Genomic DNA, 16,385 nt, shown 5'->3' with positions numbered 1-16,385 from the left:
TAAAAGCTTGTTTTAGGGATGAGACTCGGATTTCAGTCACCTCGTTCTCTGTCAAGATCTTTTAAAAAAAATTATATAGCCAGTTGGGAGTCAATCCGTTTGTTAACCCGAGACTTCCTGCAGTGTAGCAGCCCAGAATGATAGTTCGTACAGAGACCAGAACGGGGGCAGTTTGAACCCTCTGTCCCTCTTCCCTACAGGACTCCCAGATCTGGTTTCACTCCCGCAGCAGCGCCTGTGCAAAGGGTCGATCGATAATCTGTGAAACCTCACTTTTACAGATTGAGCTGGAACGGATGTTAAGAACCGAGTATAAAGTGAGCGGTTACCGTTCCTTATTGGGACTTTAATTCCATAGGGAGATGTATATACATCCTGAACCATACAAACATTTCCTCTTTTAATTGGCGGACAGGATCGAACCAGAATTACAGCGCTGGTTAATTTTTAAATATTCCAAATAGTAACTAAAGTTCCCACCTGTCCCCGCATTAAGAGTTGGTTTTAAAGGTGAGATTCAGACTTCAGGCACCTCGTTCTCTCTCTCGGATCTATCCCGGTATGTGGAGTTGGATCAATTTAATATCAGAACTCCCACTTATAGTTTCCGACTCACACTGACCGAGTTTATTCAATCTCCTGACAGCTCACTCACATTTCAACCTAAATTAGAAACGCACCCTCAGATATTCACTGTCCGCACTTTATAAATCCCCAGTTACAGTAACAGTACAAGACCTGTACGGTGCGTGCAGGGACCAATTTGCCTTGCGCCGATTGCAGCTCTTTCCTTTGCTGATTTGGTGGCTCTTAAAAGAGCCGTTGTTGTATTTGGTGCTAAAGTGTGGAGCCGGGCAGGGTGAGTTTAGGCGCGCTCCCCGCGGATGCGGCGGGCCAGCTGGACATCTTTGGGCATGATGGTGACTCGCTTGGCGTGGATGGCGCACAGGCTGGTGTCCTCAAAGAGCCCCACCAGGTAAGCCTCGCTGGCCTCCTGCAGGGCCATGACGGCAGAACTCTGGAAGCGCAGGTCGGTCTTGAAGTCCTAAGCGATCTCCCGCACCAGGCGCTGGAAGGGCAGTTTGCGGATCAGCAGCTCGGTGGATTTCTGGTAGCGACGGATCTCCCTCAGAGCCACAGTGCCGGGTCTGTAGCGATGGGGTTTCTTCACTCCACCCGTGGCTGGAGCGCTCTTCCGGGCCGCTTTGATCGCCAGCTGTTTGCGGGGAGTTTTCCCTCAGGTCGATTTGCGCGCAGTCTGTTTGGTCCTGGCCATTTTCTGAGCAGATCTCAGCACACTCTGGAACACAGAAACTATTAATGCGAAGCCTGCTGTGTCCGCCTCGTTATAGTCAGTGAGAGACCGCCCCGAGCACTGATTGGCTGGAGACCGGCGCCCAGCCACTTTAAACCCAACTCTGACCAATCAACGAAACGCTGGAAAGCCAGGCCCCGATTGGCTGAGCTGTGATTAATCGCCCATTTCAAAAAGCACCTCAGCTTTAGTGCAGGAAATAAAGGTTTTCAAACAAATCGATTTTATTCTGCACGTATTGAAAGGACCATTGCGAGAATCATTTAATGTTGTAAATGTAACTTCCTGGGCTTGGTGCTTTAAGGGCCTTTCCCATTGCTCGCACTCTGGGCTGTTGATGCTGACAGGAGCGGGGAAAGGGACCCGCGCCAATCTCCCGCTCTTCCACTCGATTCCTCTCACCTCTCCTCTCCAGCCCATTCAGAATTTCCCTCCCCCGTCCCATTGTGACGTTAGCCGCCGCTTTCAGGGGAGAGGATCAGAATTCAGTCGCTTCTCTCTGTCCCCGTGGAGCCTGTGAGAAGGGCCTTGGCCAATAATCTGTCATTCGGGAACTGTGCAGTGAGCGATCTGATACTCGGCACATTTTAGATTGCTGAATGGAGACTTATTGCCGCCGGTTACAGATAAGAGGCTGACAAATTAAACCTGTCCGTAGAACAGCGCCAGGAATTACTGACGGTGAACGCAGAATAACAGAACAAAAGGACCGAGATTTTAAAATCGTTCTTGAAATTAGACTTTAGATTAATTCGCTTCTTTCCGGCACTGGAATTGGCGGGCTTTTTCTGAAACAAAAAAAATCAAACTATTCGGCTGGTCGACAATTTCAACCAATGACGTGCTTACTTTCTAATCTGTGGCTCTGTGATTGGTTAAGAAATGGGATTGTGAGGCGGATCCCCAATCAAAAATAAGGTCGGGTTAGAGCGGCTCAAACTGCGGTAATTTCAGGTCCCCGAATGTCTGAACTGAAATTTCACAATTTCACAAACCCTGTCAGTATCAGTGCCGGACACCACCGTCTGGCTACAAATAATTCACAAGTTGGACTCTTTTCAGTAACCCATTCAACGGCTTGTGCCCGACCAGCCGGCTAATTATTCAAATTAGAATCGTTACAGTATAACTGCACAATGAACAAATGTGTAGACGCGATGTGGCTTTACACCGAGTGGGAATGTTCTGTCTGAGGAAATAACTCTCTCCATAAACCTGGTGCAACCGAAAGCGAAATTCAAAGATTAAAGAACACATCACATATCTGTTAATAATATTTCTGACCCCAATCTATTTTTGAGAACAATCTACCCCAGCTCCTGTTCCCAGGTCACTGCTCTCTCTGTGAGGTGGTGGGTGGCTCTTAAAAGAGCCTTTGTGTTGTGTTTGGTTGAAAGAGTCGAGATGTTCAGCCGCCGAATCCATAGAGTGCGGCCCTGCCGTTTCAGAGCGTACACCACATCCATGGCAGTGACCGTCTTGCGCTTGGCGTGCTCAGTGTAGGTGACCGCATCCCTGATCACATTCTCCAGGAAAACCTTCAGCACCCCGCGGGTCTCCTCGTAGATCAGACCCGAGATCCGCTTGACACCGCCACGGCGAGCCAGGCGTCGGATGGCTGGTTTGGTGATGCCCTGGATGTTATCACGGAGCACTTTACGGTGCCGCTTGGCTCCGCCTTTGCCCAGTCCTTTGCCACCTTTACCTCGTCCAGTCATGATGATTGTTCAGTCAAAGTTTCTGCTGAATGAAAAACAAACTGCTTCTGGCTGCTCTTATATACAGCCGACTCCGACCTGACTGAGAAAGCGCAGAGTGAGAGGCGGGGAGGGGAGGAGACAGAGTGAGAGATTAAACCGAGAGTGGGAGGGGAGGAGACAATTTCAAGGGTGACAGAGAGAGCATAGAGCGGCCTCTGATCTTCCAGCTCCACCTCCAGCTTCCTGCAATCGCCATATTCCAACCGTTTATCGACAGTAGAACTGAAACACAGCGCTCCGCACAAACCCTTACAGACTTGGACTTCATATTCAAGGGTTCCCTGAAACCAGAATCTTTTAAATAAGGTCCTGTTACCATTAACAATCAGTAATAATCTCGCTATATGCAGTCCCTTCGAACACAAGTCGACCCGTCTCCTTCCATATCAATCTCTGGCCTTATTCCGTCTCCTCACACAGACGGGTTCAGCAGTTTACAAACACCTTATTCCAGGTGATTTGGAGAATCTCATGTGTTGCGGTTTGAGTTGTGACGCGGGGTATCTCTGCCAGTGTCTCCGTCTCACAGAGACTCTCATCCTGAACCTGTGAACTGAAAATGACCATGAACTGAGCCTGGAGCCGAACACCCCCCCCAGTTAGAGTGAGGCGGGCCCGGGACATCCCATTCTCTGTGTTTTATTGCAGACACTGGGGGAGGGGTGGGTGCAGCGAATGTCAGCGAGTCACCAGGGAGCCGGGGTTCATTTGAAAAGATTTGAATCGGGAATCTGAGCGCGGCCCCGGGACATGGATCATTTGATTCCGTGATCAGCTCTTTTTGGAAAGACGTGGGTGGCTCTGAAAAGAGCCTTTAGTTTCACATGTTTACAAGTTGTCCTTTTTACTTTCTTTTGCTCGCTGCTTTGTGAGACTTTGCTGATTTGGGCTTGGCCTTGGGTTTTTCCACCTTCTTGGCTGCCTTCACCTTTCCGCCTGTGGCCTTCTTGGGGCTCTTGGGCTTCTTCACCGGCGCCTTTTTCCCAGACGCCGCTATCGCTGTCTTTTTTGACTTTGATGCCTTCTTGATGATCGTTTTCTTGGCTGCTGGTTTCTTAGCTGGTGATTTCTTGGCTGCTGGATTCTTGGCTGGAGATTTCTTGGCTGCTGGTTTCTTGGCTGGAGATTTCTTGGCTGCCGGTTTCTTCACCTTATTTCCCTCTTTCCGCTGGGATTCCTTCTTAGCGAGCCTGAAGGAACCCGCGGCTCCCGTGCCCTTTGTCTGCTCCAGGGAGCCGTTTCCCACTTTCCTCTTGATACTTAACCTGATCTGGGAACTTAACTTCAGCACATCGACGCCGTTGGCAGCCAGAGCCTTCTTTATCGCGGCCAGCGATATCCCCTGGCGATCGCTGCCACTCGCCACAACCTTGAGGATCTGCTCGCCCAACGTGGGACCGACTGGCTTGGAGCGGGGAGCCGCCTTCTTCTTCTTGCTGGGAGACTGGGTTAGAGCGGCGGCGGCAGGTGGAGCCGTTTCGGCGGCTGCAGTCTCAGCCATGTCGGCGACTCTGTAGAAAATCTTTCTGACAGTCAGAGCTGGGTGAGAAATGAAACGAGAGGCGGCGGCACAGAGCAACTTAAAGGCAGCGAGCGGACGGGGCGGAGACATCCTGCTGTCAGCTCCCGGCCCCTCCAGCCTCTCTGTGTTTCTCTCTCCTCATTAACTCTCCGAGTCCATTTAAACTCGGGCACTCCAGATTCCCAGACTGGCCTCTTTCTGTCTCGAAGACCGGGATGTTTGCTGTTGAGAAAGTTTCATCAGAACTCAAGGCAGCAATTTCAATTTAAAGCCGTTTCATTGCTGCACTGACCGCGCTCTCTCACCCGATCGCCGACATGTTCTGTTTTTTGACTGAAATTTGAAATCAATTAAAACTTCACGTTTAACTCCCACTTCAGGGCTGAGCAGGGGGGCAGGGCGATCCTATGACAGGGAAATCTTTGAATTTTACACCAGAGGGTCTCTGACATCCGGCGATGAGTGCGGACACACAAACACAGTGACATTAATCTAACCCGCCCGCCCATTTAACACACTCTCGCTGACACAGTGTTCACTCTGCTCATTCACAGCACAATCTGTTCCCAGATTTACAGTTCACAGGACAGGTTTTCCTCTCCGCTAGGCCTGTGCTGCCGATTCTGGGGGTTAGTTGGAGTTTCCCAGCTCAGTCAGTATTAAACACTCTGAGGCCGGCGCTCCACACAGTGTCTGTTCCCCAGATTCAGGGGCAGGAGCCAATCACAGCTCTGGCTGTGTTCACCCGAATCTGGATTGAAGGTATTAAATTGTTCGCAGGCAGGAATATATTTGATTTATGATCTCACCAACCATCTAGCCTCTGTTTATCTCTCTCTCCGAAGCTGTGGAACAGAACTGAGGAACTGGTGTCCGATGCACTCCATTCTCAACACCCAGAGACAGCAACCAGAGAGAGAGAGAGACAGAGAGAGAGAGACTGTATCAGCCTGAATGTTCGTACTCTGAGCCAGGCGGCCCACGCACTGTCTGTTACCGAGATTTAGGGGCAGGAACGTGTCACAGTTTGGCTGTGTGGATCCTAGCCTGCTTTTAGATGATAGCATTATTCACAGAAATAGTGAGACGTTCTGTTTGTTGTGTCTGTGTGTTGATAGAGACACTGAAGACTGGAGTTAGTTTCATAGGTGTTTACTAAACAAAGTCTGGAGGGGAACTAACGGATACAACACAATATACAGGCTTATATATCCCGAGTGGCCATTACCGGCATTACAGTACACCTGGGGCTCTTAAAGGCACATACGCTACAATTCCTCCCTTTTTAGCCAACCAGTGCATAATATTTTAAGTAATTATTAATTACATGTTACAAGAAAAATAATCTACACATTGCTGCAGTTAATTAATTATAAGTCAGTCTCCCTGGAGGCTTCCTGACTCGGTCCGGATAATGCCTCGGTGGTGTAGTAGTTTCTGGTGGTGTAGTAGGTTCTTTTGGCAAGGCTGATTCGGCTTGAATGCCAGTGTCGGGTTCATCGGGTTCCAGTATCACCGGATCGGAGGTAGATATGGGTATCACTACATCATCGTTAGGCGTATAGAGTTGTGGTGTAGGTTGTCCCTTTTTGGATGACTCTATGATTTGGTCAGCATGGTGCCTTATTATGCTTTCTCTGATGTCCACGGTATACATCAGCGGTCCTAGTCATGTGCAGATAGTTCCAGGCTGCCATTTCTCTGTACGGTAGTCCCGGGCCAAAACTTGTTGACCTATCTGGAAGGTTCTAGTTGGCCTTTCATTCATGCCTTGAAATTGACGGTTCTCCACGTCCCTTCTGATGTTGGGCTTGATCAAATCCAGCCGGCATCTTAGGCTTCTATTGAAGAACATCATGACGGGAGTTTGGTTTGTGACCATATGTGTTGCATTCCTGTATGTGAACAAGGAGTTATCCACCTTGTGCTGAAGTTTTATGTCTTCATTACCCATGGCCTTTATGGCCTTCTTGAAAGTCTGGACAAATCTTTCAGCCAGTCCATTGGTGGTGGGATGGTATGGGGTGGACGTGTAGTGCTTAACTCCATTGTTTTTTAAGAACTTCCTGAATTCTTCGGACACAAATTGCGGTCCATTATCAGAACAGATCTGTTCAGGCAGCCCATTCCTGGCAAATATGGTCCTTAATACTGTGATTGTTTTTTCCGTGGTGGTGGAGGACATCTTTATTACCTCCGGCCACTTGGAGTGTGCATCAACTGCGATTAAGAACATTGAGTCCATAAATGGACCAGCAAAGTCGATGTGTACCCTTTGCCAGGGAGATGAGGGCCACTCCCATGGATGTAGAGGGGCTTGGGTTGGAGTGTTTTGGAACTTCTGGCATCCTAGGCAGCTCTTGGTCATTTCTTCGATGTCTCCATCGATACCTGGCCACCATACAAACGCCCTGGCTAGGTTCTTCATTTTCACTCCACCCAGATGCCCCTCGTGAAGCTCCTTTAGAACTTTATCCTGGAGTTTGGGTGGAATCACCACTCTGGATCCACACATCAAGGTTCCTCGGCACACTGGCAGCTGTTCTCTTCTTTGTGAGAATGCTGGCAACAGTGGTTCGCCATGTGCTGGCCATCCCTTCACTGTTAAATCGTAGACTCGTGAGAGAGTTGGGTAATTTCTAGTTTCCCTTTCAATGGTAGAATTTGTTACTGGTAGACATTCGACTATGGTAGAGTGGAACATCTCCACTGGGTCTACGGTAGGTGCTTCTTCTACCGTTGGCAATGGTAGGCAGAGAAAGACTCAATAGACCAGGTTGAATAGCATGAAATGGATGCTTTTATTATTAAACAGTTTGCAGCATTACAAAATACATATCATAAGCACAAATCAAAGCGACTACAAGCATGCACATATCTATAAACTTGATTCCATGGAAATGGGAAACACACGGCACATCGAAAAAGGGGAAACACATTACGATTGCCCTTACCCTCTCTCTCCCCTTATACCTAAACTAAGTTTCGACTTGAGGAACTCGGGATCATGCTCACCACTTTCAAACTCACGAAAAGGAGGGGTTCGCAGCCTTTTTGGCACAGCTTTCCGTCGTCACGTGGATTTGGAAACTTCTGGCGCAGCTTGTTTTTCTCTCTCTCTCAGGCGATGAGGCAGTGGACACAGCCTCGGTGAGCGCTCGTCATGGCTGAAATCCACTAAGTCTGTTGTGGATTTGGATTCATGGAACAGGAAAACACCTCGAGAATGGGATGTTGAGGCACGGAAGTGCTAGGCCCGGAATGTCCTTTCCCTCCGGCCTGGATCATCGGTTTTCCTGAGGGTGTCTTCTTCTTCGGCCTGGGTTGTCGATGATCTCCCGACAACGGTACCCGGGCCACCCTCGTCGTCTTCTCGTCGTGGCCGAGCCTTGTCTGGCTGAACACCGACCACGTTGTCCTTTCCGAAATGTCCGTCCGAAACGTCCTGATCGAATTCCGAAGCTACTGAGGTAGAAGAGGCGCTGATGGACTTTTCAAAATCCATAGTTATACCCTTTTGGGCCAGCCTTATCTCCCGCCAGATCATAGTCCAGTCTTTGTAATAATTTTGGCGGCAGAAATCTCTGCAGGGGCGCTTTGTCTTGTAACGGGAGCCGGTGATAGCTTTAACTGGCCTTCCTGGCCGATAATGTCTTTTACTTTGTCACCATAACTCGGTTCGCATATTGATCGGTCTGGAGATTTCCCTTGATGGCTGTTAAAGCCATTTAATGTACAAAGGAAAAACCGTTTAAGTGTTCATGCATTGTCTGCCCATATCTTGATGGGCCCCATCCTGTTTGCCTGAAACTGTTTTGTACTTAGAATCCAATTGAATATGTATGCCCATTTCCCCGAGTTTCGGTTTCCCGATACTGGCTTTCGCGGGCTTACTGTTCTCAATCCACAAGCCTGTCTGGCTTGCAGTAACAGAAATCAAATGGTCCAAGAAACTGATCACGAGGTCCGGTGGCTATTTTGTGTGCCCTTTTATCAAAGGTTTTATCTGTACAAGCTTCTTTTGTTCAATAAAGCTGTGTTACTAATCCTGTTGTCTCATGTGATTATATAATGAAAAATTTCGAATCTTACATAATCCCGTCGATTTATGACAGTCAGAGCTGATCCTGTATCTAGCTCCATTTTAACTGGGGACCCTGCTATCGTGAGGGTAACCCAAATGGTCTGGTAATCATAGAAACATAGAAACATAGAGATAGGAACAGGAGTAGGCCATTCGGCCCTTCGAGCCTGCTCCGCCATTCAATGAGATCATGGCTGATCTTCGTCTGAGATCATAGCTGATCTTACCAGTTCAGTACCCCGTCCCCGCCTTTTCTCCGTAACCCTTAATCCCCTTAGCCTTCAGAAATATATCCAATTCTCTCTTGAAAATATTTATTGAATTAGCCTTCACAGCCCTCTGTGGCAGGGAATTCCACAGGCTCACCACTCTTTGAGTGAAGAAATTCTTCCTCATCTCTGTTTTAAATGATTTGCCCGCTATTTTTAGACTGTGGCCCCTGGTTCTGTGCTCCCCTGCCATTGGAAACATTCTCTCTGAATTCAGCCTGTCCAGGCCTGCCATAATTTTATATGTTTCGATGAGATCCCCTCTCAACCTTCTAAACTCCAGTGAGTACAAGCCCAAACTATTCAATCTCTCCTCGTAGGTCATTCCCGCCATTCCAGGTATCAGCCTGGTGAATCGCCGCTGCACTCTTTCCATGGCAAGAACATCCTTCCGCAGATGGGGCGACCAAAACTGTACACAATACTCCAGATGCGGTCTCACCAGCACCTTGTACAGCTGTAGTAAGGTATCCCTATTCCTATACTCGAACCCCCTTGATATGAAGGCCAACATACCATTTGCCTTCTTAATCGCCTGTTGCACCTGCATGCTCTCCTTCAGTGACTGGTGCACAAGAACACCCAGGTCCCTCTGCACTTCCCCATCTCCCAATCTATTGCCATTTAGATAATAATCCACCCTCCTGTTTTTACCCCCAAAGTGGATAACCTCGCATTTATCCACATTATAGTGCATCTGCCACGTATCCGCCCATTCCCCCAACCTGTCCAAATCGCACTGTAGCCTCCTGACATCCTCATCAGAGCCCACCACTCCTCCTAGTTTAGTGTCGTCAGCGAATTTGGAAATATTGCATCCAATTCCCTGATCCAGATCATTTATATATATTGTGAACAGCTGGGGTCCCAGGACAGATCCTTGCGGCACCCCGCTGGTCACTGCCTGCCACTCCGAAAACGAGCCGTTTATTCCAACTCTCTGTTTTCTATCCGCCAGCCAGTTCTCTATCCACGTTAATACTTTGCCCCCAATCCCATGAGCCTTAATTTTGCATGATAATCTTTTGTGTGGAACCTTATCGAAGGCTTTCTGGAAGTCAAGGTACACCACATCCACTGGCTCTCCCCCATCTATTTTACCAGTTACTTCCTCAAAAAATTCCAGCAGATTAGTCAAACACGATTTACCCTTTGTAAATCCATGTTGACTCTGTCCGATCCTTTCCCCATTTGTCAAGTGCTCCGCTATTTTATCCTTAATAATGGACTCTAGCATTTTGCCCACAACCGATGTAAGGCTTACTGGTCTATAATTCCCTGCTTTCTCTCTACCCCCCTTTTTAAATATTGGGGTAACATTAGCTACCCTCCAATCCACGGGTACTGTTCCCGAGTCAATGGAGTTCCGGAAGATGATCCTTAGAGCATCTGCTATCTCCAGGGCCACCTCCTTAAGTACCCTAGGATGTAGTTTATCAGGCCCCGGGGATTTGTCGGCCTTCAGTCCCCTCAACTTACCCAACACCATATCCCTAGAGATACTAATTTCTGTCAGCTCCTCCCTCTCATTAGTCCCTATGTTTGCCGATATTCCTGGGAGGTTATTTGTGTCCTCCTTTGTGAATACAGAACCAAAGTATGAGTTTAATTGGTCTGCCATTTCCTTATTCTCCATTATATATTCTCCCGAATCGGACTGCAAGGGACCGACTTGGGATTTTACCAGTCTTTTCCTCCTGATATACCGATAAAAGCTTTTGCAGTCTGTCTTTATGTTTGCTGCAAGTTTACTTTCGTATTCTATTTTCCCCTTCCTGATTAATCCCTTTGTCCTCTTTTGCTGTATCCTGTACTGCCCCCAATCTTCCGGCCTGGTGCTTTTTTTTGCCAGTTGATATGCCCTTTTTTTTGATTTTATGCTGTCCCTAATTTCCCTTGTTATCCACGGTTGAGTCACCTTTTTAGGTTTATTTTTATGCCAAACCGGTATAAACATGTTCTGGAATTCTTCCATTCTATCTTTGAATGCTTGCCATTGTCTATCCACTGTCAATCCCCCCAGAAACACCACCCAATCAATCTTACCCAATTCCCGTCTCATACCCTCGTAATTCCCTTTATTTAAGTTCTGGACCTTAGTCTCTGATTCAATTTCCTCACTCTCCATCTCGACTGAGAGCTCGATCATATTATGATCGCTCTGACCCAAGGGGCCTCGTACAAGAAGATTGCTGATAAGTGCCTTCTCATTGCACAATACCCAGTCTAAAATGGCCTGATCTCGAGTCGGCTCCTCGACATATTGGTCCAGATAACCGTCCCGAAAACATTCCAGGAATTCCTCCTCCTCAGAATTTTTACTAATTTGGGTAGTCCAATCAATATGTAAATTAAAGTCACCCATGATGACAGCTGTGCTCTTATCGCACGCTTCTCTAATTTCCCTTTTTATGCCTTCCCTCACCTCCATATTACTATTTGGAGGCCTATATATCACACCCACTAACGTTTTCCTCCCCTTGCTATTTCTCATTTCTACCCATACAGATTCCGTTTCATCCGAGTTAATATCCTTCCTTTCCATTGCATTAATCCCCTCCTTTACCAGCAATGCTACCCCACCTCCCCTACCTTTTTGCCGATCCTTCCTAAATATTGTATATCCCTGGATGTTAAGTTCCCAGCCTTGCCCACCCTGCAGCCACGTTTCTGTAATCCCAATCAAATCATACTTGTTTACCTCTATTTCCACAACTAATTCATCCACCTTGTTCCTAATGCTTCTAGCATTAAGATACAAAGCCTTCAGGCTTGCTTTTTTCACACTCTCATTATGAATTAGTTTGGCCCTTTGTGTTTCTCTCCTTTGCTTATTGCTTCTCACCTTTCTACCATCTATTTCTGACTTCATATGACTTCCCTCTTTTCCACTACCTAGGTTCCCATCCCCCTGCCAAATTAGTTTAAATCCTCCCGAACCGCCCTAGAAAATATTACCCCGAGGACATCGGCTCCCTCACAGTTCAGGTGTAGACCGTCCCCTTGGTACAGGTCACTCCTCCCCAAGAACTGGTTCCAATGCCTCAAGAATTTAAATCCCTCTCCCTTGCACCACTGCTCAAGCCACGTATTTAGCTTATCTATCTTACTCTCTCTAAACTTATTAGCTCGTGGCACTGGTAGCAATCCAGAGATTACTACCTTTGAGGTCCTACTTTTCAATTTAGCTCCTAACTCCCTAAATTCAGCTTGTAGGACCTCCTCCCTCTTTTTACCTACATCGTTGGTACCTACATGTACCACGACAACTGGCTGATCCCCCTCCCCCTTCAGAATGCTCTGCACCCGCTCCGAGACATCCTTGACCCTTGCACCAGGGAGGCAACATACCATCTTGGAGTCTCGGTCTCGGCCACAGAAACTCCTATCTATCCCCCTTACAATTGAATCCCCTATCACTATAGCCCTATCCCTCTTTTTCCCGCCCTTCTGTGCAGCAGAGCCAGTCATGGTGCCCTGAACCTGGCTGCTGGTGCCTTCCCCTGATAAGTCATCTCCCCCAACAGTACCCAAAACGGTAAACCTGTTTTGGAGGGAGATGACCGCAGGTGACTCCTGCACTACCTTCCTGCCTTTACCCTGCCTTTTGGTCACCCATTTACTGTCTGACCTAGCCTTTACCTGCGGTGTGACCAACTCACTGAATGTGCTATCCACAACATCCTCAGCATCGCGTATGCTCCAGAGTGAGTCCATTCGCAGCTCCAGCGCCGCCATGCGGTCCGCTAGGAGCTGCAGCTGGACACACTTCCTGCACACATAGTTGTCAGGGACAGTGTCCCTGATTTCCCACATGGCACAGGAGAAGCATGACACGGGTCCGAGCTGCCCTTCCATGACTTAACCCTTACAATACCCTTTTATTTACTACGATTTAGCTTAATTATTGAATTCTACTTAGAATAAGTTTGTGAAAGTACTCACCAACCAGTCACCTACCTGTTTTCTGGTGTTGTATTTTCACTGCCGCCTCCTGTCCTGGAACCTTTTCCACCTAGGTTAGGCTCCTGAAATAAAATAAATTGAACCTACCTTTTCAACTTCCCCTAACCCCTAAAAGGTTAGAGGAGGTGGAAGGGTGGGAGACACTACACTGTAGTGTTTCGGGTTTAGCAACAGCTCCACCTATATAAGAGTTACTGGCCTCCTGCTCTCCCGACTGCACCAGCTGTGGTCTCGGGCCTCGCCTCTCTCCGGTTTTTATACCGGGCTCCGACTCACTGCTCCCGACTGGTCTCGGGCCTCGCTGGTCGCCGGGTTTTCTCCCGAGCTCCTCCTCGCTGCTCCCGCTGGTCCCGACTCCGCCTCCACCCGCTGCCGCTGCCGCACTGGGGCCTACCTGAGCCTCTGGGGCCTCTTGTAGTCGCTCTGCCGCTCAGCTCCGCCTCCACCCGCTGCCGATGCCGCACTGGGGCCTACCTGAGCCTCTGGGGCCTCTTGTAGTCGCTCTGCCGCTCAGCTCCGCCTCCACCCGCTGCCGATGCCGCGGAAGAGAGAGAGAGAGAGCGCGACTGGGGTGGAGAGAGAGAGAGCGAATGGGGGGGAAGAGAGAGAGCGAGCGACGGGGGGAAGAGAGAGAGAGAGTGACTGGGGGGGAAGAGAGAGAGGGAGCGACTGGGGGGGAAGAGAGAGAGAGAGCGACTGGGGGGGAAGAGAGAGAGAGTGACTGGGGGAAGCGAGAGAGAGAGCGACTGGGGGGAAGAGAGAGAGAGAGCGACTGGGGGGGAGAGAGAGAGAGAGCGACTGGGAGGGAAGAGAGAGAGAGCGCGACTGGGGGGGAAGAGAGAGAGAGAGCGACTGGGGGGAAGAGAGAGAGCGAGCGACTGGGGGGGAAGAGAAAGAGAGAGCGACAGGGGGGGAAGAGAGAGAGAGCGAATGGGGGGGAAGAGAGAGAGAGAGTGACTGGGGAGGAAGAGCGAGAGAGAGTGACTGGGGGGGAGAAGAGAAATAGAGCGATGGGGGGAAGAGAGAGAGAGAGCGCGACTGGGGGGGAAGAGAGAGAGAGAGCGACTGGGGGGGAAGAGAGAGAGAGAGCGACTGGTGGGAAGAGAGAGAGAGAGCGACTGGGGGGAGGAGAGAGAGAGAGCGACTGGGGGGATGAGAGAGAGCGAGCGACTGGGGGGGAAGAGAGAGAGAGAGCGACTGGGGGGAAGAGAGAGAGAGCGACGGGGGAAGAGAGAGAGAGCGCGACTGGTGGGGAAGAGTGAGAGAGCGAATGGGGGGAAGAGAGAGAGCGACTGGCGGGAAGAGAGAGAGAGAGCGTGACTGGGGGGGGAAGAGAGAGCGTGACTTGGGGGAAGAGAGAGAACGACTGGGGGGAAGTGAGCGAGCGACTGGGGGGAAGAGAGAGAGCGACTGCGGGGAAGAGAGAGAGCGACTGGGGGGAAGAGAGAGAGCGACTGGGGGGGAAGAGAGAGAGCGACTGGGGGGGGAAGAGAGAGAGCGACTGGGGGGGAAGAGAGAGAGCGACGGGGGGGAAGAGAGAGAGCGACTCGGGGGGAAGAGAGAGAACGACTGGGGGGGAAGAGAGAGAGAGAGAGAGAGCGACTGGGGGGAAGAGAGAGAGAGAGCGACTGGGGGGAAGAGAGAGAGAGAGCGACTGGGGGGGAAGAGAGTGAGAGAGCGACTGGGGGGAAGAGAGAGAGAGCGCGCGACTGGGGGGAAGAGAGAGAGAGAGCGCGACGGGGGGGCAGAGAGAGAGAGCGACGGGGGGAAAGAGAGAGAGAGAGCGACTGGGGGGAAGAGAGAGAGCGACTGGGGGGGAAGAGAGAGAGCAACTGGGGGGGAATCCAGAGAGCGACTGGGGGGGAAGCGTGAGAGCGACTGGGGAATAGAGAGAGAGAGTGACTGGGGGGGAAGAGAGAGAGCGAGCGACTGGGCGGGTGAAGAGAGAGAGAGAGCGACTGGGGGGAAAGAGAGAGAGCGACTGGGGGGGAAGAGAGAGAACGACTTGGGGGGGAAGAGAGTGAGTGACTGGGGGGAAGAGAGAGAGCGACTGGGGGGGGAAGAGAGAGCGACTGGGGGAGAAGAGAGAGAGTGACTGCGGGGGAAGAGAGAGCGCGACTGGGGGGGAAGAGAGAGAGCGACTGGGGGGGAAGACAGAGCGTGACTGGGGGGGAACAGAGAGAGCGACTGGGGGTAAGAGAGGGAGAGAGAGCGACTGGGGGGGAAGAGAGAGAGAGAGCGACTGGGGGGAAGAGAGAGAGAGAGCGACTGGGGGGAAGAGAGAGAGTGAGCGACTTGGGGGGAAGAGAGAGAGAGAGCGACTGGGGGGTAGAGAGAGAGAGAGCGACTGGGGGGAAGAGAGTGAGAGAGCGACTTGGGGGAAGAGAGAGAGCGACTGCGGGGAAGAGAGTGAGCGACTGGGGGGGAAGAGAGAGAGCGACTGGGGGGGAAGAGAGAGAGCGACTGGGGGGGAAGAGAGAGAGCGACTGGGGGGGAAGCGAGAGAGAGCGCGACTGGGGGGGAAGAGAGAGAGAGAGCGCGACTGGGGGTGAAGAGAGTGGGAGAGCGACTGGTGGGGAAGAGAGAGAGAGACCAACTGGGGGGGAAGAGAGAGAGAAAGCGACTGGGGGGGAATAAAGAGAGAGCGCGACTGGGGGGGAAGAGAGAGAGAGAGCGAATGGGGGGAAGAGAGAGAGAAAGAGTGACTGGTGGAAGAGAGAGAGGGAGCGCGACTGGGGGGGAAGAGAGAGCACGACTGGGGGGGAAGAGAGAGCGCAACTGGGGGGGAAGAGAGAGCGCGGCTGGGGGGGAAGAGAGAGCGCAACTGGGGGGGGAAGATAGAGCGTGACTGGGGGGGGAAGAGAGAGCGCGACTTGGGGGGAAGAGAGAGAGCGACTGGGGGGGAAGAGAGAGAGCGACTGGGGGAAAGAGAGAGAGCGATGCGGGGGAAGAGAGAGAGAGAGTGCGTCTGGGGGGGAAGAGAGAGAGAGAGCGACTGGGGGGGAAGAGAGAGAGAGAGCGACAGGGGGGGAAGCGAGAGAGAGAGAGCGACTGGGGGGAAGAGAGAGAGAGAGCGACTGGGGGGGAAGAGAGAGAGTGCGCGACTGGGGGGGAAGAGAGAGAGAGCGACTGGGGGGGAAGAGAGAGAGAGAGCAACTGGGGGGTAGAGAGAGAGAGCGCGACTGGGGGGGATAGAGAGCACGACTGGTGGGGAAGAGAGAGCGCGGCTGGGGGGGAAGAAAGAGCGTGACTGGGGGGGAAGAGAGAGCACGACTGGGGGGAAGAGAGAGAGCGACTGGGGGGAAGAGAGAGAGCGACTGGGGGGAAGAGAGAGAGCGAATGGGGGGAAGTGAGAGAGCAACTGGGGGGAAGAGAGAGAGCGACTGGGGGGAAAGAGAGAGAGCGACTGGGGGGGGAAGAGAGAGAGAGAGCGACGGGGGGGGGGGAAGAGAGAGAGAGAGCGACTGGG

At 51.0% G+C, this 16,385-nt stretch overlaps 1 protein-coding gene and 1 pseudogene across 1 annotated transcript; both read right to left on the bottom strand.

Moving 5' to 3' along the window:
• Positions 1–329: 329 nt before the first annotated feature.
• Positions 330–1,291, bottom strand: LOC147098344 (histone H3-like; annotated as a pseudogene).
• Positions 1,292–3,919: 2,628 nt separating this feature from the next.
• On the bottom strand, positions 3,920–4,576 carry LOC147098343 (histone H1.1-like). Its single transcript, XM_085969969.1, has one exon. The coding sequence runs from the start codon at positions 4,574–4,576 to the stop codon at positions 3,920–3,922; it is 657 nt and encodes a 218-aa protein (XP_085826095.1).
• Between the last annotated feature and the right edge of the window lie 11,809 nt (positions 4,577–16,385).

Source organism: Somniosus microcephalus, chromosome 29 (assembly GCF_052327205.1).
Source record: "Somniosus microcephalus isolate GS21.2 chromosome 29, FLI_Smic_1.0, whole genome shotgun sequence".
NCBI classification, from domain to species: Eukaryota; Metazoa; Chordata; class Chondrichthyes; order Squaliformes; family Somniosidae; genus Somniosus; species Somniosus microcephalus.
Note: the sequence above shows the minus strand (reverse complement) of the source record. Positions and strands in the feature narration are given on the sequence as shown.

Bases quoted from the DNA above. Each gene is read 5' to 3' on its own strand.
- LOC147098343 (XM_085969969.1), bottom strand. From the start codon at position 4,576: ATGGCTGAGACTGCAGCCGCCGAAACGGCTCCACCTGCCGCCGCCGCT.